Below are 27,832 nucleotides of genomic sequence, written 5' to 3'. Positions count from 1 at the left end.
TGAGGGTTGAAGCACTTTTAATCACTGAAGAGTAAACAACAGTATAAACCGTTAACAGCTCACCCAGTGGCTGTTGTCTTCCAGCCGTCAGCTCACCTGCTCCTCCCACCCCCTACTCCCTGCGTACCACTGAATAAAGAGCAGGGTATCAGCAGCTGTCCCTGTCACTACCAGGTGGCAGGAAGGGGATCTAGCTAGGGGCCACAGCAATCCTGGCCACCCATTCATGGTTGTCTGTTTCTATACAACTTCACGTGAAATATTCCAGCTCCAAAGGAGGAACAGTGCAGAAACCTGGAGCTGAACTTAGCTGCTCCATTCAGATGGCCAGAGCTTCAAGAAGCCATGGGCAACAAGGGAGCGGACACTCTGGAGCCAGCATAATTCAAGATGCAGCCAAATCTGGGATTGAGGTGGGTTCAGAGGGGACCAGGCAAGGCCTAATGGTCCCAGTCCAGAATTGTGCCCCAACCTAGGCAACAAAACTCACACATATGCACAAATGCACATGCACTCGCGCACACACACACACACACACACACACACACACGCACACACGCACACACAGCAAATAACATTACTGAAACAACCTGGAGGCTATTAAATACAAAATGGCAGATTAAAAAAAAAAAAAGTGAAAATATTTGCTTCTTTGAGTCTCCTCAGTGCCCTGCACACCCCCTGGTCACAGGACTGTAAATGTGTGAAGGCCCAAGAGGGGCAGGTTGCCAGCGGCCCTACAAGTCCATTTATGCTGAAGTCCCCATACCAACCACCTTATTCTTCAGCCCAGTAGCTGCCTCCCATGTGACCATTCACCCGATTGGCACCATTGCTGGGGCTGTGGCCACAGGGGCCTTTTGTGCTGGTGGTCATATCTTCTTCTTCTGAGCTGCTCTCCACGTCACTGCGATCATCCTTAGATACCTGGGTGGGATGGGGCCAAAAGCAGAAAAGGTAAGGATAGAACTTTTCTAGAATTGTAAGACAGAGAAAGCCCACAGAGCCCATGTCTGGGCCCTGTTTCCAATGTGGCCTACTTTCTGGTGGCACCTGACTCAAAATACTATCTGGATCATAGAGACAGTTGTGAATATCCTTTGCCTGCTTTCTGGGTTTCTCTCTCATCATCTCTAATTCTATTCTCAGTGGAATAAGTAGCCATCTTGGTAGAGGAGTTTATCTTTCGGGACCAGCCTAAAAGAGCTGAAATCATTCACCCAGTGCTGGTTCAGGTTTGAAGGAAACTCCACAGACACGCTTTATCCTCTTCTACCTCAAAAAAAGAAAAGGCCAACACAAACTATACATATGGCTGTCATCACTGCTTCTATCTTCTGGGGGTTGTAGCCACTGCAGTTTCGGTTATCCAGAGTTTTGCTTTATCCTGAAAGCTGTTCCACAACCGGGCCTTTTTAGTTGTTCTACTCTTCTTAGGCTCAACTATCAACACCCTATGACACTGTTTCTCCAATCTTCTCCCTTTTCCTGGTAGCAAGATTACTTCTCTTGAGCAACTTTAGCATCCCCAAGATACACAGTATGGTGAAAAGAAAAGTAGACCGGCAGTTAGCGAGAAAAGAATCTCAGTCCCAATCACGGTACTCTCTGCAAATCTTTACCTTTCAACCTCAGCTTTTCATTCTATCTTTTCAAATGAAGGATTTGGATTAGAGCAGCGTTTTCTAATCTAAACTATCCAGCATACTAAGCAAAGTATTTTAAATTCTCTACTGTGGACCATAAAAAAGTAAAGCAGAGAAACCCCGTGAGACAGACTATATCAGACTATTGCCCTCCAGAACTAAAGGATGATAAATGTGTGCTTTTTTTTTTTTGAAAGTAACTAAGAGAAGAGGGTGAGAAGAAAACACACTACAATTGCTGTTGCCAAGGGGTGGAGTACTTGCTTTGGTTAGCTCCAAGATTCTCTGGTTTATTATAGCTATTGACCTCTGAACCCAGATAACGAATTGATTATCTGATCTTTAGGAAATTTCCAGCAGAGGGCAGTGTGTCTATATTTGAGGTAAAGGGAGGCTCAAAAAGGATGGGCGGGGTGGGGGGGGGAGCGGGAAGGAAAGGAAAAATAGAAAAGGAAAAAAAAAAAACCAGAGTAGACTCTACTCTTGCCTCAATTTAGGAAAAAGAATCTGGTAACTTGAGCTCCATTCAACAATGGCCCCACAAGGTCAGGAGAGAGGGCATGCTCTGATACAACACAGGGAAACAGAAAGGAAAGCAGCAAGGAAGAGAAACACATTCAGACAGACATGCTTCACTGAACACTAGAAGCACAGATACACTTACATGCAAGAGATGAAACTGTCCAGCTCCCACCAGGCATAGAAAAAAGGAAGGAGGTGAGAAAAGAGTGGAGAGTACAGAGTCTGGGTCTAATCCTTCCTGGATAGGTCACCTGGTCAGGAAAGAAAAGCAGGGGAGAGGAGAGATGTCCCGTAGCTACAGCAAGATGCACAGGCACACTGAGCAAGTTCTGAAATCAATTGCAGCCATAAGGAACAGTGATACAAAAGATCATATATTCCTGGGAAACATTCCATCCCTTTGTCCTGAAGTCAGTGTATCCTCTACCAGAGCCTCTCCCCTTGGGATTGTATATTACTGAAGGCTGAATCTCTAGCCCCAAGGCTAATCACAGTCTGACTGCTTCAGAATTTGCAAAATTCAGTTATGAGTTTTACTGAATGACACCTTTCTTTGTACTTTTGGGTTCTTGGCATAAGAGAGGTATTTGAAACCCTAAAGACCCATCTCACTGAAGACCCCTGCCTCATACAACAGGAAGGCGAGGCTGGTACTTAGTCCCTTACATTAACCGTATCTTGAACATCACAGTGTGGCCCTCTTGGGGTGGCTTGTGAATTACCATACCACTCTTAGGCAACCTAACCTCTCTGCTTTTATACAGTTTATACCTTGGAACTCTGCATATGATTTCCTTTGAAAAAAGGCTCCCATGCTAAAAACAAAATAATGAAATCCACGAAGTAGGTACGTAAGGGGTAGGAAATGGTTGCGGTCATCTCCAAAACCTAATCCTGTTTATTATTAAACAACAGTCATTCCTAAGGGACAGGAAGAAGGCAGATCTTCCCTCTGACATCTAAGTCATGTTTTAGATGGCTAAACACTCATACTTAAAGAAAAGATGAAAACTTTGGAGCCCTAGGCTCTTTGCTGGGTAATACCTCTCTTCCCACCCAGCCCCAAAGAAAGAAGTCATCTTTCATCCTCACCTTTCCTCGGATCAAGGCTTTGAAAGCAATTCGTGCAATTAGGTAGGACCAGATGACATGCAGAATCTGTAGGATCAGGAGAAGGCCATTGAAGAGCCACCAGGAGGGATAGGGCCCGATCATCTCCCAACTCTCAAAGAGGGTCGTGTTCAGAATCCTATAAGAGGGAGGCCAATGGTCAGATTCTAGAGTCAAAGCCAGACAGAAAGAGATGAAGCTGAATTCCCTGGAAAGCAGAACCTTGTATTTTCTTCCCATACCTTCTATCAGCTGAAGTTTCAGGGATGTTCATCCACAGTGAGAAAGGAATAAAAGAAAGGGGCCCATGGAGTTTTCTATATTTAGGAATAAGGAAAGATATAGAAATCTTTGCAACTGATAGAATCAGTCATATCATCAATCACTTAAAATATGCAGAGTTTCCAGAAAGAGAAAAACAAATATCATATATTAACACATATATGCAGAATATAGAAAAATGGTACAAATCAACCGGTTCGCAAGGCGGAAAAAGAGACATTGAAGTAGAGAACAAACATATGGACACCAAGTGGGGAAAGCGGGCGGGGGTGGGGGGGATGTTGGGGTGGAATGAATTGGGAGATTGGGATTGCCATATATACATTACTAATAAGAAAAAAAATATCAAATTGTATGCTTCAAATATATCCAGTTTATTGTACGTCAATTGTATCTCAATAAAAGTTCTTGAAAAAAAAATAAAGTACTATATATGTTTGATCTCAATTTAAAAAAAAATGCAGAGTTTCACAAATGTGGGAAACCAATCTTAATCTAATCCTAGGAATTACTCAGATCCTCAGGCACATATAGGACAAGCTGGTAACTGATTCCCTCAGACTAAGAAGATTCTCCAACCCACAGAGTCAATGACTTTGTACAATAAAGTAGTGAGTGTAGAAGTGAGAGTGGTGTGTGTATGTTGGTTAGGGTGGGAGAGAGGGTAGAAAGCAGGAAAACAAGTAAGAGCCTGAAAATTTTGTAATTAGTGAAAAAGAAGCAAAAGGAATTACTTAGGCATAAAATGAAGACTGTTCCTTAGAGATGAGTCAGGAGAGCCACAGCTAAGTGAGTTAGATGTCTCAGTCCAGATCACAGCTCACCAGAAATATTGTGCAAGGGAAATGAGGTCCTTTGAGAGTCTATAAATGGTCAGGTTAGGTCGAGGAAAAAGCAGAGCAGACCTTGGTGGTCTGTTCCCTAAACTGGTAAAAGGCATCACATTTATAGCTACATATCTACCACAGCTCCACAGCCGTTAACACTTACCAGAATGGATAGATTCCTAGACGAGTCACGACAAAAACAGCACTGAAGATCACAAAAAGAGTGTCACAGAGACGTTGATACTTGGCATAATTGGCCAGCTTGGCTGCCTGGGGGAAAGGGAGATAAGAATTGAGTTGGGGAGAAAGCCAGTTCTCAGAGAGAAAGAAAAGGAAAGAAAGAGGAATAGTGAGGAAAGAGGGGTTTGAGTCTTACCTCCAGCAAGAAGTCTGAGGCATCATGTAGACACATGACCAGAGTTCCCACTCGAACCATGTTGTTGATGTAGGAGAAGGTAATGAGCCCAATGGTGGCCAAGTGATGCACAAACATGATCAGAAAGTCCTAGGAAGGAATGGAAATAGAAGAGGCAGGTAAAGGCAAGTCCATAGAGCTGCTAGCGAACTCAATGCCCTGCACTGTTCTCAAAAGGCCTTATCCCACCCCTTCGAAGTTCCATTTTGTTCAAATTCTCCCTCAGGGAGCTGCCTAACATTTGACCCAAAACTCTCTACATCAGTGACTGACCCATAACCTACATTAATATAGCTCAAAGCACAGAAAACAGAATTTTCTTTGGTAGTTGCAGAACATGAATAGTGTGGATGCTGAGCTGACACTTGGAAATAATTCCGCAGGGGGTAGTAAGCCATACAAGCCTTAGATATCTCAGATATCCTTGAGAGTCTAAGACTCTTCCGCTTTGATGAAGGAAATTTCAACCAAAGGGACCTAACAGAAAGGGGAGGTTTGTGGAGGGGCAAAGCTAAATTATTTCAAAACATTTCAGAGAAATGCTAAACAACCCATCTTAATATAAGCACTTCCTGCTTTCAGACTTAAAGATCTAATTTCCTCCTGGGTTCAAATGCTAAGGTCAGACCCAGAGAAATCTCTAAATACCTGAGTTGTTAGACATATCTTACAAATACTTCTCAGCCTAGTGAGGGAGAGAGGGTGGAAGAAAGCAGGTAAATCTGCATCAGAGAAGCAAGGATATAAAGTCTGTGCTCTCCACATAGGTAGACACAATGCTATGTTTAGCTCTTGAGCTGGGGATGAGTTCATGTACATAGTTTAGAATATTTTAAAACCTACATATAATATTACAAACTTTTTTATATGTGTCGTGTGTTAAAATAAAATTTTAGGAAGACCTGTGTCTCCTAACCGTAGTAGGGTGAAACACATCTGAATTGTGTATCAAGCTTCTAGGTTACAAAACAACTAATAACCCAGATTAATTTCAATCCATTCCCACAAATGCTAACTCTGATTTTCCTTACCAAAGATAACCACGAGTTAGTGACAGATGGGGGTCACAGCTGCTGGAACTGCATTATGTCAGGTGGATACCAATAAAAGGTGAAGATTCTGCCCTTTCTCTCTGCTTATAAAAAACTTAAGTCATTTCCAACTTTGCCACTCTGTAGGCAAGTCAGCTCACTTCTCTGAATCTTTGTTTCCTAAACAATAGCAAGAAAAGGGTAAACTAAATCATCTAAAACCCCTTGCAATTAACATTCTTTAAGTAAGTGGGGTCACCAAGAAGGGAGAACAGAGAGGGAACAAGGGCCCCGACTGCCAAACAAAAGCCAGATCTAGCTCTTCTGGAATCGAGGCTTTTCTTGGATCAGGGCTTACTATCCCTAAGTTCTGCCTAAGTTTCCTGAGCTTTATATATGTAAGAACCTTGGAGAAAAACAAGGAAAAGGGTATGCTTCTTAGCTGGTTAACTGTTTTCATCTTGGGCTGCCCTGAGTACCTCAAATATACTTCACCATTAGTTAGGTCTCACTTCTGAGAACATTACAAAGAGCTAAAAGTCCCATTAAACCTACTTTCTCCCTCTTTTGTGGTCCCAATGAGGGCAGAGAATCCATTCAATGACAATAATGATAGCTGCTGCAAAGGAGGATGCAGTAAGTCAGGGAGTTGAGGGAGCCAATGTCCTTACCTTTCTTTTAATGTCTGTAAACTGAGAAAACATAAGAGACCAATAGAAAGCCAATTCCATGATATAATAGTAATAAAGCCCACTTGTGAGAGGCTGGAAGAGAGAAAGAAGTAGTTAGAATACCAGCTAGTCAAACTCATTCCAACTCCCCAAGCGTCTGTCTCAGAGGACCTATACCCCAAATTATTAAATATCCTTCCTCTCCATCATCCTGCAAGATGTGCAATAGCTAACAGACTTTGGATTGCTGTGGAGGCTTAAACCTCTTCCCTTCCACATACACATCTTCAGCTGTCATCTTTCAGAGATCAGATAAGGTTAACATATACTATAGTGCAATCAAATCAGTGTGTCTAGAATTCTGGGCAATCAGTGCTTTTCAGAGGATTAAATACACTGAGGCCTTTCCCTCTTCTACCCTGTTAGCAGCCCCCTGATATTTTTATACTATAGGCTAGAACCAAGATGCTCTTGAGGGATCCAAAAGGGAAACCTGAACCAGAAAGCACTTCATTAAGTGCCAGGAAGCTGCTTTTCTTTCCAGCCCAGAGTGAATATAGGAACCTGGAACAAACAGGTCACTGGATTCAACTGCTTATAGGGACCCCAAAAATAGATACCCTGAATATATGACTTAAAGAGACTCAGTCCCGAATCCCTCAAGAATCACAAGGAAATGTGCCATCTGCCCTGGAACTGGCAATGCACTCTCCCCAACCCCATCTTACGCACACACATAAGGCCCCTGTCTTGAAAGGGCTCAGCCCCTACCTGATGAGGGTAACTGTGCCAGCACTGTCGGGTGTCCCAGAACCAAGGTGACTAAGAGAAAAACAGATAATTCAAGTCAGCCTTCAGAATTCTCCCCTTGCTCATCTATATAATCCCTTCCTCTCTATGCTTGGGACAAAAGAGATGGGAAAGAAAAAAGAATCCCTCTTGACAGAATATAAGGAATCCTTAAAGGGTAAACAGATGGCTAGACTTTTCTTCTAGAACAAGAAAGTGTAATTACAAAGAGAGAAACCATGCTTTGAGGTACATAAGAGCATAGAGCTCTAGGACAGTTTTTGGAAACATCACAACCTGGAATACACAGGGAATTGGGAGGCAGGAAGACAATGATTTCATTTAATAACTGAGACAGCGAGATCTCCATGGCAAAGATTCAAAAGTCAAAAGCAATCCTCTCTAATGGAGTTTCAATTAAGTCCATTTCATCTAAGTTGTTGTATTTATTACTACTAAATCATTCATAATATTGTCTTACTCTTTCAATGTGTACAGGATCTATAGTGATAGCCTCTTTTTCTCCCTGATATTGATAATTTGTTTTCTTGTTTTTTTCCCAAGGGTTTATCAATTTTAATTAAACCTTTCAAAGAACCAACTTTAGGCTTTATTGATTTTCTCCGTTATTTGTCTAATGCCTATTTTACCAATTTTTGCTTTTTTTTTTTCTTTCCTTTAACTTACTTTGCTCTTCTTTTTCTGGATCTAAAAGTGAAAACTTAGATCACTGATATTTATTTATTTATCTATCTATCTATTATCTATCTATGTGGCTGCATTGGGTCTTAGTTGCGGCACACAGGATCTTCCTTGCGGCACACTGGATTTTTTGTTGTGACGCATGGGCTCTTTGTTGCGACACATGGCCTCCAGAGCCCACAGGCTCAGTAGCTGTGGCACATGGGCTCTCTAGTTGTGGCAAGCGCATGCTCTGTAGTTGTGGCATGCAGGCTCTATAGCATGTGGGCTTAGTTGCTCCATGGCATGTGGGATCTTAGTTCCCTGACCAGGGATCAAACCCACATCCCCTGTAATGGATGGTAGATTCTTAACCACTGGACTGCCAGGGAAGTCCCTAGATCATTGATTTTAAAGCTTTCTTCTTTTCTAATATAAACATTTAAAGTTATAAATTTCCTCTTAAGTATGCTTTAGTTGCATCCCACAAATTTTGGTATGTTGTATTTTCAGCATCATTCAATTCAAAATATTTTCTAATTTCCCTTGTGATTTATTTGATCTTCAGGTTATTCAGAAGAGTTTTTTAACTTCCAAATATTTCCTAGCTATCTTTTTATTACTGATTTTATTTCTATTTTAATTCCATAATGGTCAGAGAACATATTTTGTAAGATTTCAACATTTTAAAATTTGCCAAGACTAATTTTATGGCCTAGCATATGGTCTATCTGAGCTGATATTCCACATGCACTTGAAAATAATATCTATTCTTCAGTTGTTGGTATAGTGCCCTATAAATGTTAGTTAGGCCAAATTGGCTGATTGTGTTGTTCAAATCTTTTACATCCTCAAGAGATTTTTTTTATCTAGTGATTTAGTCAATTACAAAGAGTATTAAAACCTCCAAATATGATTGTATATTTGTGTAGTCTCTTCCTTAAGTTAGGACTCTTTATGTTTCATGTATTTTGAAGCCTCAATTATTGCATTTAAAGGAAAATAGCGTGGTACAGTGAAAAAAAAAAACGACTCATGAATCAAAAAGCCTGAAATTCTTCCTTGAAGATTAACTGAAAAGCAGGAATAATAACTTGTTTTACCCACTTTAATGAGTTACTGACTTCATTTCTGTAACTATCTCCTCCTTGAAAAAAGAGGACTTTTGTCAAGTGCTTTGTAAACCATCACGTACTATGATGATTTAATTAATACTATTATTATTAACATTATTTAGGGGAGAAACAGTAGAGTCATGAGGTCACTGATGTCGGGCCCCAAACAGAAGACAATCTATTTAGCTTATAAACCTGGGCTCTAGGCATCACAAAGGAAAAAAAAATGGGGGAGTGGGGGACAAAGATCTAAAGGTATTTAATTCTTATCTCTAGGGATATAGGCATGATTATAACCCAAAAGAGAACCAGAGAAAGTTCAGACTCACCGACCAGAGAAATCTAATTCCGTAGCAGAATATACATAAATAAAAAGTGAATCTCCACCTGGATGGGCAAGGAGTAGTAGTTAGATAAATTTTCATTCAAAAGAAAGTCTTTGAGCTGAGGAAGTCAAGATAGCAGATTTGGGGATAAGACAGTTACTAGTAAGAAATTAAGTTCCCATAATAGGGATAAATACTGTTACCTAAAAAGGCAGAGATAAAAATCTTCCAGCCTCTGTTTAAAATAGATTCCCACAAGTGTATACTGGCTTTAGCGAACTTTTCTTCCATATCAGACTCCCTGATGATAGTGTCTATTTTTTTCTTTTTTGTATGACAATGAGAAATACAGTGCTCAGTGTCCAGAGGATAATCAGTAAAAACCCAGTGAAATACTATAGTATGTCCAGAAAAGGGATGCTTCCCACTAAGATGTCAATTTAGAGCAAGCTGGTTCTATCTCTACCAAGGTGTACAAGGGTGTGCATATCTACCTACGTAAGCGCAGGTACAGGAATTCAGTTCCAATTTATTTGGGAAAGAGGAACAAAATGGAACTACATCTTGCTTAGGGGCAAGCACATCCAAGAAACTAAGGGTGACCAGGCTTCCAGTTCTCTTCTTTCCAGCCTATAACAGAGTTAGCCTTTCACATCCATTGACTGTTATCCTAATAAGAGAAGTGATTTCCAAAAAGGAAACCTTAGTCCAGTCATACTCCACCCTTCTCCTCACTCCCCACACCTACTCCCCACACCCTTCCCTTTACTCCCATACCTCCTTCTGCACACCTACATGCTTTCACAGAATTTAGTGAGCGTTGGGGGCTTGTCTTGATTCCTCCGATGGCGAAACCAGCATTGGATTTTTCGGACATCCCAGTCCAGTTGCTTTGACAGGCCCTCCAGCCTTTTCTCATCAGGATACTGCAGAAGTATGATCAGAGTCAGAACATCCCCCTTTCTTCAAACCTCTCATTAAGTCCCTTTGATTAGTTGAGTGGCAAAGGGGTGATAACTATAGGGACTTAAGCAATGTTTTTCTTTCCAGGTTTCATCCCCAAAGTCATTTGCAGTAAGAAGTACTATTTTACACATCAAGGATCTTTACCATTCATCTATACACATCCTTGTTTGGTCTTCTACCTCCAGTCCAAGCTGAGTAAAAAAAAGATATTAAAAACCCACCTTCAAAGTCTATCAGAACCATCTCTATCTTGATTATGCAACTAGGTAATGAGACGAGCTGGAGCAAGGGAAAACAAAATCAAAATATAATGTATGCATGGGGAGAAGGGGTGGTGGCGGCTTTTAGGCCTAAAATGCAAATGTAAACTTCACTTATTTAAGGGATCCTGGCCCAAAGGTATTTCCCTGAGTGGATAAAGCTCTCCTAATAGCTCTATGGACTACCCAAATATGAAAGATCATCCCATCCTATACTTACCCTTGGAAATACTTGCTCTCTATCCTCCCCTGCCCTATGGAATAGACCCCCACACGAATCTTCCTGTTTCTTTGCCCACTTACCTTGGTAATAGATAAGAACACCTTTTCAAGGATGGCATTAGGTTGGGCTTCATAAGGATCACTGTCCTGGATGCCAACATGGAGCGCACAGGGTTTGGCAATAAACCTGTAACAGAGAAAACCCAAAAACCAATTCTGAAAAGGGTTTGCTAAGCAGGAAGCAAAGATCTGATTAGGGTACCTATAAGAGGAAAAAGGGGGAACACTTGGCTGGGAGCCAGGACTTTTTGATTTAGTCTTGGATTCTGCCACTGACTCATTTGAGAAGTGACCTTTTTAAGAAATACTGGAAAATAAGCTCTCTTTCCATTTTCCCCTGGCTTCACTTATCACATCTTGAGCTTCAGAGTCAGTAAGACCTAGATCAAATCACTAGTCTACCATTTACTGCCTGTATGAACTTGGGCAACTTATTTAATCTCACTAAACCTCAGTTTTTTCATATATAAGATGAAGATAATATCAACATTCTTGCTACTCATCATAAGGCCAACAGATAAACAGCATTACTGGCTTTTTTTAGAAGCTTTTTAGAAATGCAGAATCTTGAACCCCATCTAAGACCAGCAAAATCAGAATCTGTACTAACAAGATTCCCAGGGGACTCATATTCCCATTAAAATGTTAGAAGTGGGTCTACTTTACATGAATCTTGCAGGTACAATGACATAACATATATGAAGATCCTGACACAAGGAAAGTGCTTAATAAATGGTAGTTTTCCTTATAGCAAATGATCAAGAAGCTCTTAATTGGAGGGAAAAGTAGAACTGAGACTAAGCTCTTCCTGAACACAAATATCCTGGGTCATGGTCACCTTCCTGCCTAATCAAAAGATTATGGAAATACTTAGAACTTTCAGGAGCTCTGAAGAAAGAAACTGGGAAACTACAAAGAGTGGTAAGAGAGAATTACCTATTAGTTCTCAATTCTAGTCCCAGATCTATCACTAATAAGTCACGTAAACTTGGTCAAGTCACTTAATTCTTGGATTTTGGTTTTGTCATCTAAAAGAAGTTATATGAGATGATGTATAAGATTTTTTCTGTTTCTAAGATTTCATGGTGATATCATTGATTATAATTAATTTATAATTATAGATAATTTAGATCTTTGAAAATTGAGGAATTATTCCTTGATTTTTAAAGAAAGATCTCCCTCTTCTTCACAACCATAGATTTTTTATGAGCCTCAGCTCTAGGAAAAGCTTTATGTAGTCACTTTCAGAATAAATCAAAACCAGTTCTAGCTCTCTTAGCATTTTAGGGAGTCTCACGATAAAACCATAACTGCGAGGCATAAGATAGAGTGCTCTTGACCTATTTTCTTGAAATCCATCTGAATCCAGAACTTATCTCTAAGGGAGGGACTGAAAATAAGAAGTTTTGTTTATTATCCTTCTCTATGAAAACTTCTTTTACCTTTATCACCAAAGTTCCTGAGCCATGGGGAAACACTGATTCAGAGCACAAAGTAAGCCACATCTGTAACCCATTCTCTTCTCTCTTTTACAGAGGCGGTATAAAAGTTTCATTCAAATGCCAATGCTAATAGATACTTTAATTTACATTTCCTGGTATATAATTCGGTGTACAAATACTTTAAACCCCCATTCATGTTTAAACTCCTTGTGAACACAGAGAATACTGCTTTTGTATTTACCAAGGTTCTGTGCTCAGTAGTTGCTCAGTAATTGACAAGTGACAGCTCTAGCAAATTCCACTCGTGCTCTGTCGGAGCTCAGTTTGGACCCAGTAATGATCAGCACCCAGAGAGTAATTAAGGCAGCCATTCTTGGGACTTCCCTAGCAGTCCAGTGGTTAGGACTCTGTGCTTCCACTGCAGGGGGTGTGGGTTCAATCCCTGGTCAGGGAACTAAGATCCCACATGCTGTGCAGTGTGGCCAGAAAAAAAGGAAGAAAAAAAAAAAGGCAGCTCTTCTTTGTTGTTGAGTTGGTGCCATGTCAGACAGAAGCACTAAATCATTTCTCCCTGTCTCTTCTCACCTACATTAGTTGGATGAAGAGGTAGATCCAAGAACAAAAAAGTCTTTCCAATTCCTACCCTTACTCCCTGATCCAGGCCTCTTCCTCCATCCAGTCAGGTGACAAAAGGCCCTGGGGTTAGACAGATTTTACCAGCTAAGAGAATTTGTGAAAGCTACTCACCTACAGAATAAGAATAATAATATCTGCTTCACAGGGTTATTTTAAAGATGAAATAACATGATGCATGCCTAATCCTGTACCTGACACTTCGTAAACATTCATTAAAAGGCATCTATTATTATTTGTACTAGAAACAGATCAGTGTGCTCCCCGATGGTACCTCCAGCAAAGTGAGAAAAGCAAGAAACGCTCTTTTACACAACAGGGACAGGTTTGTACTCTGATCACTTGAGTGAAGCCAAGATAATTTTTTTATTATCTAGACTTTGAAGCAGACTTAATATCCTAGAGTTGTCATAAGCTCACATTCTGCTCTCATTAGTTCAGAGGTTCAATGAAAGACATAAAGCTACTGGCATCAAGTCAATGACAGCTGTACACCCTAAGAAAATTTATTTGACAAATATTTATTGGGCACTGATTTTGTGCTATAACATGAAGCACAAAACCACAAATAAGAACTTATGTTTGGAAAAAGTTTTTTTCTGTGACAAAAAAATTCAAATCAGGGGACTTCTCTGGTGGTCCAGTAGTTAAGATTGCGCTTCTACTGCAGGGAGCGAAGGTTGGATCCCTGGTTGAGGAACTGAGATCCCACATGCAGTGTGGAGTGGCCAAAAAAAAAAAAGAAAGAAAAGAAAAAAATTCACATCAGAACTTTGAGAAAGTTCAGACCTAGTCATATCGTCATTCCACATCACTCGCCTGGCATTTAGTTTAACTTATAAAATAGGTATCTAGGTTGGTCAAACTCCAAAGAGCCTAGCATTAGCAATCATCCTTTCTGTTAGATGGGCACTTCTCCAAGCATGGAGACCTCTTTGAGAAGAGAGGTCTTCTTCTCTGCCTGGAGACCTCTGAGACCTTTTTCAGGAGCTCTGCAAGGTCAAAATTATTCTCATAATAATTCTATAGTTTCATAATAATTCTTTTCTCATTCTCTAACGAGTGTACAGTGGAATTTTCACAGCTTATATGACATATAGCAACAGACTGAATGCAGATCTAATATGAGAATATAGCTGCCAGATACTAAAGAGACTCACAAAAAAGTAAAATAATGCTATTCTCACATTTTTTTTTTGCTGTTTTGGAAAAGTAATTTTTCATAAAATGTTAGTTATATTACCAATACAATCACTGTATTATTATTTATAAGTGAATTAATAAATACAATTTTGAAAATTTTCTATTTTAATTTCTAAAACAGTACATATTGATAGATATTATCCACACAAACAAAAACTCTCTGGGGTTCTTGATAATTTTTAATAGTGTAAAGGACTCCTGACACCATAGTTTGAAAACTGCTGTGCTGGATGACACTAAGTACTCAAAGTTATCCTGTGATCTTCTGTCTTCTCCAGGATCAATCTGTTGCCCAAGTTTTAAAATAATTTGTAGGGCCAGACTACCCTTTGCCTGCACATCTGAATAAGTAGGCATTTAGTGGTCTATAATGGTAAACTACTCCTTTCCACCGGTCACTCCATGAACATGAGTCTAGTGACCCAACCTGATTGTAATACATCTGTCCTGCTCTACAGAGATCATTTCATTCTGCCCCTTTCCTGCCCTCCAGATTCATGGCAGCAGCTGACCTAAGCCTGGGTTAATTAAGATGAAATTACTCACTGCTTTGCTTTTTCATATGAAAGATAGGAGCTATACCAACAATTCTATCTTCGTGACCCACTGCAACATCATTGACGGACATGAACTATACATAAATATATTTGAAAGCCTAGAAAGGGTTTCTCAACTAGTCTATCATGGGAAATAGATGGGCTAACTTACGTTGAGATACTGTTCTTAGCTGTCAGGGTAGTCCATGGGCTGGGGGTGGGTGGTAGCCAGAAACCCTGTCTATAGCCTTTGGCCTCATATACTCCACTGTGCATGCACTTATTATTTTCTATGTGTGCAGCAACATGATTGGGATGGGAAGCACTGGCTTAGATCAATTTCTGGAAAAACATGAAAATGTCAAAATTGATAGATGAAAAAGAAAAAACCATCAAAGAAATTAAAATAGAAAACAAGATGAAGAGGGAAAAAAATACAATAAAAGAGAAAGGTCTTATACAGATTGATGAAGATGGTATTATCATAAGGTGAAGAGTATTAAGTAACTAAATATTTTGAACCTGAATGCTCCCCAACCACTCTCCACACTCAAGAGACAGACAGACAGACAGACAGACACACACACGGAAAGAAGATAGCTGAGATATTTAGAGGCAAATGCGGAGTTCCATAGAAAACAGATTCAGAAAGTCCTTTCCCTTTACAATTAAATTCTTTTATTTTCCTTCCTTCCTTCCTTCCTTCCTTTCTCTGCACCACTTGGCTTGTGGGATCTTAGTTCCCCCACCAGAGACTGAACCTGCGCCCTTGGCAGTGAAAGCGTGGAGTCCTAACCACTGCACCTCCAGGGAATTCCCTACAATTGAATTCTTAATAAACCAATCACATTAAAAATCTGAGTACCTTCTATAGAGTTGAAAGAGAAGGAGAAAGTAAAAAGGACAGGCAGGCAGAGGGAACAGCATATACTAAAGCAAAGAGATAAGAAAGGGCTCAGAGAACTATGCAATGTACAAACTGGGGGTGGGGGTGGTGACAACGACAGCGGAAAAAACTACACAAGTAGTTAGGGGCCAGGTCACAGGTGTCTTAACACATGTTATGCTAAGCTTGAACTTCATCCTATATTTGATGGAGAGTCACTGAAAGGCTTTAGGCTATTGTAAAGAATCCATGCTATAAGTAATAAAGCACTGAACTAATGCTATAGAAATGGAAAGGCAAGGCTGGATTCAAAAGATGGCAAGAAACTGAAATTGATAGAACTTGGTGACTGGATAGATGTAGGAGGCAAAAGAAAAGGAAAAATCAAGGGTGCCTTCTATGTTTCTGGATTGGGAAACTAAGTTGATTACGGGGGCTCAACCAAGTAGAGAATTAGATAAGAAAAGCAAATCTGGGCGTGAAAGATAAGCTGTGTGTATGCTGAATTTGAAGTACCCATGGAACACTGAAATGAACCAGTCTAGTAGGCAAATAAACTTGGAAAGGGGCTTACGACGCACACATAGACACACACAGACACACACACACACAGATACAAAGATATTAGAAAGAAAAAAGAGAAAGAAAGAGAGTGAGAATGAGAATATAGGTGGTAACTAAAATTGTGAGGGTGGATGTGACTGCCTAAGAAAGGAATATAAACTAAAAAGAGAACCAAGGTCAGAATACTGGGAAACACCAAAATAAAGGGGGAATTTAGGGGGCAGGAAGGTCAGAAGTGGAGTCGTATCAAATGAGGCAGAGATCAAGTAAGACAAGGATTTCAGTATCCACTGGCTTTGGCAATTTGGAGACCAGTGGTAACCTTCACCAAAGAAATTCCAGTAAAATGGAGACTCTAAAAGATAGAAGTGAGTTATAGCAGTGAAAGATACAAAGAGGAGGAAGAAAGAAGTGGAAATAGCTAAGACTCTCAAGAATCTTGTTTGAGAAGAGAAGGGAATGCCTTTACTTCCTGCATCAGAAACACTTAATCTAAAACTAATATCCTGGGACTTCCCTAGTGGCACAGTGGATAAGAACTTGCCTGCCAATGCAGAGGACACAGGTTTGAGCCCTGGTCCGGGAGGATCCCATATGCCACTGAGCAACTAAGCCCACGTGCCACAGCTACTGAAGCCGGCATGCCTAGAGACCATGCTCCACAACAAGAGAGGCCACCGCAATGAGAAGCCCACGCACTGCAACAAAGAGTAGCTCCCGCCCATCAAAACTGGAGAAAGCCCGGGCACAGCAACAAAAACCCTACACAGCCAATAAAAAAATAAATAAAAATAAATTTAAAAAAATAAAAAATAAAACTAATATCCTTGTGCTGCTTTAGATCCATTCTCTTCCTGATCAGAAATTTCATCCTATTTATTTCTTTTTTTCTATTATCTTCAGCTTCATTCTCTACTTGTTTCTTCTCATCAGACCTTGAACATGCTCAAGTTTTCCCATCTCAGAACAGCTCTTCCTGTCCCTCACACTCTCTGGCTCTCATCCACCTCACAACTAAAGTTCTTGAAAAAGTTTTCTCCTCATGACTTCTAACTCCCACTCATTCCTCAACCCTCCTCTCTCTCTCTCTCTCATCTGGCTTCTGTCCCTATACTCCACTGAAGCTGCTCTTGCCAAAGTCATCAATGATCTCTTTATTGTGAAATCAAATGGATGCTTTTCAGGCCTGTATCTTACCTGACCGCTCAGTGCCATCTGACACTACTGAGCATGCTTTCCACCTTGAAATGCTCTTTTTCTCTTAGATTCCTTTCTGTAATACTTTTCCTAGTTTTCTCCCTCTATCTTTCTGGCAGAACTAGACTTCTTGGTATGCACTGCTAGTTCAGTCACCTTGCACAAGTTACTTAACTTTCTCTTTGCTTCAGTTTTCTCATCTGTAAAATGAGGATAACAACAGTATCTACCTACTTCATAAAGTTACTATGAAGGGACTTCCCTGGTGGCACAGTGGTTAAGAATTCACCTGCCAATGCAGGGGACATGGGTTTGATCCTTGGTCCAGGAAGATCCCACATGCTGAGGAGCAATGAAACTCATGTGCCACAACTACTGAGCCTGCGCTCTAAAGCCCATGTGCCACAGCTACCGAAACCCAAGCACCTAGAGCCCGTGTTCCACAACAAGAGAGGCTACTGCGCTGAGGAGCCAGTGCACCACAATGAAGGGTAGCCCCCGCTTTCTGCAACTAGAGAAAGCCCACACACAGCAACGAAGACCCAATGCAGCCAAATAAACAAATAAGCCATAAAAAAGTTATTTAAAAAAATAAGCTAGGAAAAAAAAAGCTACTATGAAGATTCAATATTTAGTACTTAGAACAGTGCCTGGAACAAAGTAAGTACTTATTAAATGCTAACTACTGATATTATCAAATACAGTATGGCTGTCATACCTCTTATCTTCTTTCGAGTTTCTTTCTTTTTTTGTTTTAATTAATTAATTACTTAATTTAGGCTGTTCCGGGTCTTAGTTGCAGCATGCGGTCTCTTAGTTGCAGCATGCATGCAGGATCTAGTTCCCTGACCAGGGATTGAACTCAGGCCCCCTGCATTGGGAGTGCAGAGTCTTACCCACTGGACCACCAGGGAGGTCCCTGGGTTTCTTTTTCCTCTGCCTTTTCCTAAAACATAATGTTTCCTCTGGGTTCTATGCAGATTCTCACCTTACTCTACACACTCACCCAGGTGATCTCATTCAATTATGGCAGAGGGTCTGTATGGTCCACAGACCCCAGAGCATCCCTGAGATACTCTCTGGGGGCTCATAAAGTCAAAACCATTTTTATAATAATATTAAGACATTTTTGCCTTTGTTATGGTGTTGACATTTGCAGTTATGATGCAAAAAAAGCAATGGGGGGTAAACTTATGGAACCTGAACACAAATCAGAGCAGTGGCAACAAACTGTAGTGGTAGTTGCTATTGTAGTCTTTCTTGCTATAGCCTTAGCTAACAACAACGACAACAAAAAAGCCAGTTTCACTAAAAAATGCCCTTGATTAAGCAATACAAATGATTAATTTTATTAAATGCCAACCCTTGAGTACATTTTTAAAAGGTATGCTGTGATAAAATGGGAAGTACACAGAAAGCAGTTTTATTGCATAGCAAAGGATATGGTTGTCTCAAGGAAATGCACTTGTTTGACTGAGCTGTATGCTGAACTAAATCACTTCTTTCAAAGAACACCATTTTTACCCGAAAGAATGACTGACAAACTATGGTTATTCAGGAACTGCGTAATTAAGAGACATTTTCTAAAACATGAATGAAATAAGCCTGTCACTTCAAAAAAAAAACATTCTTGCCATTGATAAAATTCAAGCTTTCGAAGTGAAAATTAGAATTTCAGAGACTTTATATCTGTCTTTGAGCTTGACAACGTCCCAATACTTCAAGGCTTTTCTGATGAGATTGTTACAATGAGATTAACTATATGATTTTTTAATACTGTATAATGTACTGTATTGACATTGAGGAGATCTGTATAACTTAGTGAAGCAGTATTTTCCAAGTGGCCAATACATGATATCCATTCAAAGTGTACACTAGACCAGTGGATTTTAACATGAATGAAAAGCTTATTGATATGGTTTCAGATTCCACAATACAATCAGCCTTTGAGAAACTACTCTTTATGTTCTGGTATAGTATCAAAGATAAAATACTTCCCCTTTCCAATAACATATCTATGTGAAGTCAGCTTTTAATTTATATACTTCAATCAAAATAACATATCACAAGGGATTGAATGTAGAAGCCAGCGAGGAGAATCCAGCTATCTTCTATTAAGTAAGACATTAAAGAGATCTGCAAAAAATCAATTTTTTCTCACTAAATATTTTTTTGTTTGGAAAATTATCTTTCAAAAACATGTTATTTATGTTAACGTGATAGGCTTATTTTTGTTATTTTTAATGAAATAATAAATACATTTCTTAAATTTCTCAATTTTAATTTCAAACATAGGGACTTCCCTGGTGGCACGGTGGTTATCCACCTGCCAAAGCAGGGGAAACAGGTTCGGTCCCCGGTCGGGGAAGATCCCACATGCTGAGGAACAACTAAGCCCGTGTGCCACAACTATTGAGCCTGTGTGCCAAAACTAAAGTCCGCGCATCTAGAGCCCGTGCTCTGCAACAAGAGAAGCCACTGCACTGAGAAGCCCACACACTGCAAGGAAGAGTAGCCCCCGCTCTCCACTAGAAAAAGCCCAAGCACAGCAACAAAGACCCAATGCAGCCAAAAAAAAAAAGAAATGCTTCACAGACACAAACTAATTTAAGACTAAGTTGTAGTTTTATTATACAGTAGCTAATGCATATTTTACTTGCTATAGAGCAGCAGTTCTCAAGGTATGGCTGGAGAACAGTTGGAGGTCCCTAGGACTCTCATTGTTTAAGAACTCCTCTCTTTTCCAACTACATACATACGTTTCTTTCATTAAACATTTATCCTCTTTTAAATGGGTAATTATACTACTTAAAACATTTGCTTAAACTAGAAACACACAAATGCATGCATGTCAAATAAGAGATGGATTAGATAAAAAGGTTAACAAAAAGCTCTTTCTTAAGAAGTTGTTACCATCCTTCACAATTCAAGAAACAAGTGTTTGCTAGTGGGACATTCAAAGCCTACATTTCAGTTAATAACTGTTAAAAGGAACTGAATCCACCTCTTCCAAATGACCATGACTTAACCTTGTGCATGCATTCATTACACTCTTACTTTAACCACTGGTTTCCTTGCCGTTTCTGCAGGTAGACACCATGACTTACTTTTTTACCCTTTGATATCTAGCACATACTAAGCTCTCAATAAACAATTGTTGAAGAATGAACAGCTGAACAAACGGGTAAAAACTTAATTCTCAACAAAAAGGTAAAGTGTTTCAAGGAAATGTGCCACCTGTCCTCCTGGGTCATCAGATAACCTACTAGCTCCACGTAGGAGGTCACTGATTTCTGGAGAATCAGTAGAAATTCACGTTAACTAATTTCAGTCTATAACTGGAGATATCCCCAAGTATTAAACATAATCACAACAATCTGATTTAGTTTGAGACCCTTTGTGTCTATAGCTGAGACTCCTTACAAATGCTTACACTACCCCAGAGCTAAAGACTGTAAGACACACCCGTTTTAAGAAACTCAATAGTTTTCAGAAGTATATTATACTGTGATTATTCTCATTGCCCTTTCAGGGCTGTGTAGCACCTCAAGTACAACTGAGAAGATATATGAGGAAAAACAAAACTACAGAGCAATGCTTGGCTAAAAGGCACTGTTGATCGAGAATTACTCAAAATAGACTATAGTCATTTAAAGCATTCAGAAAATGATTTATATTTTAAAAATCCCATTAGTACTGTAAGTTTTTAGAAAGCCCCATTGTTTAAAGCCTGGTCCAATATACTCAGGACTTATCACCTTCTGGTGCTAAAAAACTAAATCAAATATGTATCTACATTAAAATTCTCTTCTTGGTTATTAATACTTGTTTGAACCACTATCATCAACACTGCTCAATAGAAACATGAGCCACATATGTAATTTAAAATTTTCTGGGGACTTCCCTGAGTCTAGCGGTCAAGACCCTGTGCTCCCAATGCAGGGGGCCTGGGATCGAACCCTGGTCAGGGAACGGGATCCCATATGCTGCAACGAAGATCTCGCACACAGCAATGCAAATCCCGTGCGCCGCAACAAAGATCCGGCAAAGCCAAGTAGATAAATAGTTAAAAATAGTAAAATAAAATATTCTAATAGCCACATTTATTTATTTAAATTAATTAATTAATTTATTGGCTGCTCTGGATCTTCGTTGCTGCGCACAGGCTTTCTCTAGTTGTGGCAAGTTGGGGCTACTTTTCATACGGAATGTGGTTTCTCATTGCAGTGGCTTCTCTTGTTGCGGAGCATGGGCGCTAGGCTGGAGGGTTTCAGTAGTTGTTGCACGCGGGGTCTAGAGTGCAGGCTCAGTAGTTGCGGCACACCAGGATTAGCAGCTCTACGGCATGTGGGATCTTCCCTGACCAGGGCTCGAACCTGTGTCCCGTGCATTGGCAGGCAGATTCTTAACCACTGTGCCACCAGGGAAGTCCCTCTAAGAGCCACTTTAAAAAAAAAGTAAAAATAAAACAGGTGAAATTAATTTTGATAATATACTGTTCAACTCCATATATCTAAAATACTATCACGTCAATGTTAAAAACTGAGATAATTTACTTTTTTTTCCCCCAGCACTGTCTTCAAAATCCTGTGTGTATTTTATACTTAGAACACAGCTCCACACTGACCAGTCACGTTTGAAATCCCCAAAAGCTAGTAGCTACTGTAATAGCTAGCGGCCACTATACTGGAAATCACAGTACTAGATAATTTAGAGAGAATTCTTCATATCTAGGAACACTGCCTTTGTATCTAGGAAAACTGATTTCAGCTTTTGTTTTAGTTAGAAGTGACTATGGTTAACTCCTTTTCCAGAAACACCTCAATTAACGTCCCCAAAAATACGGTAGGAGTGGATTCAAGCACAAAGAGCCCAAAACTCAGTGAATTCTTTAGAAGGTAGTTTTATCTGCCTAAAACTACCTCTGGTAAGGAAGCCAAAATAGGTATATCTCCGCCTCCCCACTCTATAAGGAAGGTACAAACTTCACTTGATGGCTCCTCTTCTCTTCATTAATTTCTTCTTTATCCACCTAGGAGACCCTAATTTTCTGAATCAGGAAGTGGCTAAAGCAAAAATATCTGACATGTTTCTTTTCTGTGACAAATATAGTGTCTCCAGGGATAAGCCAGTAACCTGACCTCAATCATGACAGTATTCAGGACTGTCTGCAGAGCATCAACACCCACTGCACAGAAAGGGCTGGGGAAAAGCTTTCCAAGAGAGGAGGAACACATAAGGCTTCTTGATCATCTGGAGCTTAATAAGAGGTGGATTCTTAGATAAGGGCAGAGCCATGCGACCATCTTTTTCAATCTCACTTTGCGGCATCTGCAAACCTGATTTAATTCTGCGATTTACAATTCAATAAGGCCCAATAGAATACCTTCAGGGATGTAGTGGAACGGCAATCTTCCTTACAACCCAGTCAGCAGCTATGTCCATTCCTCCCAAAGCCTCTCTCCAGTCTGGAGGGGCTACTAATATTTGGTCACAATGTTGTGACACGACGTAGACTTAGGAGGAGGGCAGTAGGTCTGTCAGGAAGAGGAAAATGTTCTTCCTCCACCTGGCAGTAGAGGGGAAGAACAGGAAAAAAAAGAAAGAAAGAAAGAAAAAAAAAGGCAGCATGCAGCAGAGGTAGCAAGGCTTACAAAAGAAAGATGAAATGAGTGGTTAAGAATGTGCACAAAACAGTGAGTCAATGCTCTTGTTTCCAGTTACAGTGAGTCTGTTTAGTCCCCTGTGCCAGAGAAGGGTACTGAAAAAGTTCCTTAGACATGCCAGTGAGGTTGCCTTGGAAGTAATAGGAGAGAAGAGGGAATTGGAATAATGAATGAGCAGCAAGGAGAGCTCTAATCTATCTCCTGTATAATTCACAAAACAATTTTCTCCTGGCAACATTAGGCTCCAGTTGCAACACATATTCAAAATAAATGAGCCTATGTAGCTCTGATGGTATCAACATTAAGACTCAAGCCTACACTTGATCTCAAGGAATAAGTGCTCAGGGACCAGATATTAAATTTCAAACAATTTTATCTTTAAGATCCAATTTAAATAAGACATGGCAGACCTAGCTTGGAGTATTCATTCCCTCAGGTCTCAATCATCAATGTAATATTAAAAAGTTTTAAAGAACAGGTGGAAGAGTTTCTTATCTCTCTTTTGATAGAGTATAGGGTAGCATGAGTGTGTGCATGGTGGGGGTGGGGGGGAGACGTGGTGAAAAAGAAAAAGAAACTGCAGAGGGCTTCCTAGGTGGCGCAGTGGTTGAGAATCTGCCTGCCAATGCAGAGAACATGGATTTGATCCCTGCTCCAGGAAGATCCCACATGCTGCGGAGCAACTAAGCCCGTGAGCCACAACTATTGAGCCTGTGCTTTAGAGCCCGTGAGCCACAACTATTGAGCCCATGTGCTGCAACTACTGAAGCCCATGCGCCTAGAGCCCGTGCTCCACAACAAGAGAAGCCACAGCAGTGAGGAGCCCACGCACCACAACGAAGAGTAGCCCCCACTCACCGCAACTAAAAAGAAAGCCCGTGCACAGCAAAAGAGACCCAACACAGCCAATAAAATAAATAAATAAATAAATAAATAAAAGAAACTGCGGAAAGGTGTACAACAACAAATATAGTATGGTGAAATTTAACAACAGAAACAAAGGAATTATCTTTTTACAGTTTTGTCTCTCTCAGTCAAGCCAAACATCTATTTCATGTTGAAGATCTAGACTCCAGTTACTCCTTTGGGCATCTGAGTAGATGAGGGTGGACTCTTCTCAAACATTCAATTAGTATTTACTGACCACATGCCACATCTAAGGTATTTTGCAAGGTGCAGGCTACTGCAATGCAACCACTCAGCAGAGGCCCACAAAGGAAAGCCTCTATTCTTGGGTAGGTAATAATCTCCTATCTGCAGTTCTTTAGTGAAATAGCTAGATACATTTATTTATGGTCAGGTGGGTTTTCAAATCATCCCTATCAGATGAGGCTGCAGCTCTCCAGGAAATGTGGCAACTTAAAAAATAAATGCTCAGTAGTTAATGAGAAGAAAGAGAAAGTAATAATAAACTGTAAACTCTATATTTTTTTCTTTAGGATATTCTTAAAACAACACATAGATAATTTATCAAAGGGCACAGTGTAAGACATTAAAATATGCAGAACAATTTGAAGCAAAAAACGCAAAGTTTAAGTTAAACACATTATATTAAATAACCAAGAATAAGATGAACATGGATTTGTTCTCCAAATCCTAGAATACTAGGAACAGCAGGTTAAATCTTAACTCTTGAAAGGGCACTTAAGGAATAGGAAAAGTGGCCACATCATACAGTGGAAAGTGAATGGGGCTGGCGAAAACCATCTGGATCTTGCTTCTACCTCCTCCCCCAGGTGAGAACCCAACCTCTGAAAAGCCGCAAAATGTTTCTAAGCCTTAGTTTACTGTTTATTTAAAAGGAGGTTGGAGTTCTAGCTCTTACAGTCTATGATTATTATATGAATCACTTTCAGAAACTAAGTAGTTAGAATTTGAGAAAGGAGAAAATGTAGGAAAGAGACTAAGTGAACCAATATTTCTGATGTATCTTTTTCTATACTCTAAGTGGCTTCTATTACCTTTATGGAAGACCAGCATAGTAAGAAAGGAACTGGTAATCCAGCTGTATTGCTAACTAAAGTGGTAGGTCTTAAAGAGAAACAAAATAGCAAGACTGCTTCTAGGGTTAAACTTTCCTAAGATTAATCGTGAGATGAGCACATTACCTGTCCTTACAGCCAAGGAATATCATACTAGAATGCTTTCACATCAGTACTCCCACCCACCCCTTCTCCCCTGACACTGGAGCACCATATAAACACAGAATCCCACAGGTGAAAAGGATCCTTCCCAGTCGCTGTGCCAGGGGATATGTACGTCTTCACAGTCACCTGGGAGAACTCTGGAAATTTGAAGATACATGCAAGTTTATATAACATGAGTGTTTATAAGCAACAAGCTATTTCCTCTTAGCACTAACTTGGGGTAATTTCCATATTAGTGTATATTTATATGAAAAGCAGAGAATCTTTTCCTAGGACAATCGACTTTTTTTTTCTCTCCTGAATTGTGTATTTTCCTTTTCAGTCATTATACTGGCTTTCTCTTTTTTTAGCTCTCATACACAGATACTAAGGTGAAGAGTACCTGGACCTAGGTTACTCCTAAGAGGGACAAGTGGTTTGTGCCTCCACCCCAAGAATACTTAATGCATTGACTATACTTAAAAACCTGCAAAACCTAGTTCCTGAGGACCCAAAAAAGGCATTTAGATCTTTTGGTTTCATTTGCTTCAGTTAAGAGCGTCTTTATTTTTTACACTTGAACGTCTGGCAAAGCACTTTGATGACAATACATAAACACTGTGAATAAATGGATGAATGGTGGGAAACATATAACATATTTTTTGGGAAAGATTTTTGTGTCAGAAATAGTAGGCAATCAAAGAAGTAATCCAAAACAGATAATATTAATTTTTCAGACAGTAGCAGAGTAGTCCATCTGCAATATATTCCCATCCTTGAAAGGGCATTTCTGCTCTAGATATAGGCCAAAGGAACAAAAGATGTCAAAGTGCCACCCTCATTACCTGAGACCTATGCAGAAAGAGGTCCCCTTTCCCGGGGTTTGAGTAGACTTGATGGAAATCACCCATAGCTATTAAGTGCACATTGTAAAATCACCACCTCAAGTCCTCAGTGAATAGCTTTATCTTAGCAGACAGGAGCCGCTCACTCAAAGAGAAGTGAAAACACTTGTCAAGAACACACGGTGACTTAGAAGCTGGCTCAATACAGCTGTTGTCTTATAAATTATAAGCCCTAAGGCTCTCCATCCTTTCAACATGATCACTCCTCCTTCCATTTCAGGCCTCCAAAGCCTGTTCTGCAACTAATGCGACACCTTTCCGTACTCTGGAAGCGTTAGACTCCACCACACCCTATCTCTACCAGCTTTCTACTCTCTTACGGGCTCTGGCAGAATTTTATTGAAACACACACACGTCCATGAGCTGACTAACCAAGGCTTAGGGCCTAACTAATCCTGAGCCCCGCGACTCTAAGAAACTGAAGTGTCCTCACAGGTTAAGCGCCTTTGGCTTGGAATGTCTGGCTCTTGCGTTGACCCTTGAGCTTCCACGGCCCCAACAAGTTCTCGTTCTCTTACCCCTTTCTTGTTTCCCGCCTCGGGTTCTCGACCGCAGCTCACACTCAACCTGTTTCCTGGTCTGCAGAATCCTTGGAGACTGGGGAGAGGCCTGTGAGACACTACACCCCCCCCCCAACGTAGTGACCTCGGGGCTCTAAAACTGAATGGGTCCAGCGTCCCCTTCGACTTTCACTCTTTCAACGTTCAAGCCCCAAACCCCGTCTTTACCTAGGCTCCACGACTACCTCGGCCACCCTCCGAGCATCCCGCGCGCGGCCCAGGCTCTCCCAGCGCCCTGCTTCCGGGCTTTCCCTGCAGTTCGTCTTCCGGTCCTCGACCTCCGCCTCTCCCTACCCGGCCGGCTTCACCAGCCCGAGCCCCCGGCCCTACGCGCCGCTCGCCCGCGGGCTCTCACCGCTCGAAGAGCAGCCTCACAGAGAACACGCCCGCCGCCAGTGGGAACACCGAGAGGATGTGCCGGGCCCGCGGGTAGCCGTCGCCGTCGCCCGGCCCCTCGAGGTCGGCCCAGCTCACGTTCTGGGGCAGCCAGAAGCGCTCGTTCCATAGCCAGCCCCACAGCAGGCCCAGGGCTCCCGCCGCCGCTGTCGCCATCTTACGCCCGCCCCGCGGCCACCGCCGCCACAGCTTCAGCGGCCGCCACAGCCTACGGAACCCGCGGGGAGGCGGCCCCGGGGAGGGGCGGGGCCGGACCGGCGGCCACCCCCTTCCGGCCCCTTCTTGTCCCAGGCACGTCTCAGCCCGCCTCCTCTGAGGGGCCGGGCCTCTTCACCGCCCATCTTTCCTCCCCGCCCACCTCCCTCCCCACCGCCTTCCCGGAGGCCTGTCCCCGGGACCCCGCCCCTGCCCCCAGCCACGCCCCCTCGCTTTCCCGCCCCGCCTCCACCCAGCCCTGGCCCCACCCCCCACAGGCCCTCAACTCGGGCCCCGCCCCTTTGTGCTACTGGTTTCTGTCGAGCCTTTCCTCCTCTCTCACTCTCCCGTGCAGCGGCGGCTACACCCTTTATTTCAGGCATATCTCCCTTATGGGGACAGTCTTCTCAGTTCAGCCAGCTTAAAGCTGTTCCTGCTCCCTGGAAGGCCATGCCGCTCTGTCTCTGTCTCTCTCCATCCCCGCCACCGCGCCCCGCCAGCCCCCATCTCTCTCTAGGGTTTATTTGCCGTCTCAGCTGGTCCCGCCAACTAGCAGCGTTCTTTTTGCTCCCCACCCTTTTTCTCCCTTCGTGCCCGTCC

At 41.4% G+C, this 27,832-nt stretch overlaps 1 protein-coding gene across 2 annotated transcripts; it reads right to left on the bottom strand.

The window, feature by feature from the left end:
• CERS5 (ceramide synthase 5) lies at positions 1–27,314 on the bottom strand. 2 transcript variants are annotated; one of them, XM_057702780.1, is made up of 11 exons: positions 26,997–27,284; positions 10,945–11,050; positions 10,211–10,341; positions 9,419–9,476; positions 7,276–7,326; positions 6,505–6,597; positions 4,764–4,892; positions 4,551–4,657; positions 3,261–3,417; positions 2,311–2,419; positions 1–927 (listed from the first exon to the last, which is right to left on the bottom strand). In XM_057702780.1, exons 1-11 carry the CDS (start codon positions 27,191–27,193, stop codon positions 920–922), a joined length of 1,146 nt encoding a protein of 381 aa, XP_057558763.1. In that variant the 5' UTR covers positions 27,194–27,284; the 3' UTR covers positions 1–919. The 2 variants fall into 2 exon arrangements, with proteins under 2 accessions (XP_057558763.1, XP_057558764.1); XM_057702781.1 differs by lacking the exon at positions 2,311–2,419 and having other exon boundaries at positions 26,997–27,314.
• Between the last annotated feature and the right edge of the window lie 518 nt (positions 27,315–27,832).

This window comes from Hippopotamus amphibius, chromosome 12 (genome assembly GCF_030028045.1).
Source record: "Hippopotamus amphibius kiboko isolate mHipAmp2 chromosome 12, mHipAmp2.hap2, whole genome shotgun sequence".
NCBI lineage: Eukaryota > Metazoa > Chordata > Mammalia > Artiodactyla > Hippopotamidae > Hippopotamus > Hippopotamus amphibius.
The sequence above is the reverse complement of the archived record's forward strand: the minus strand, read 5'-3'. Positions and strand labels throughout refer to the sequence as shown.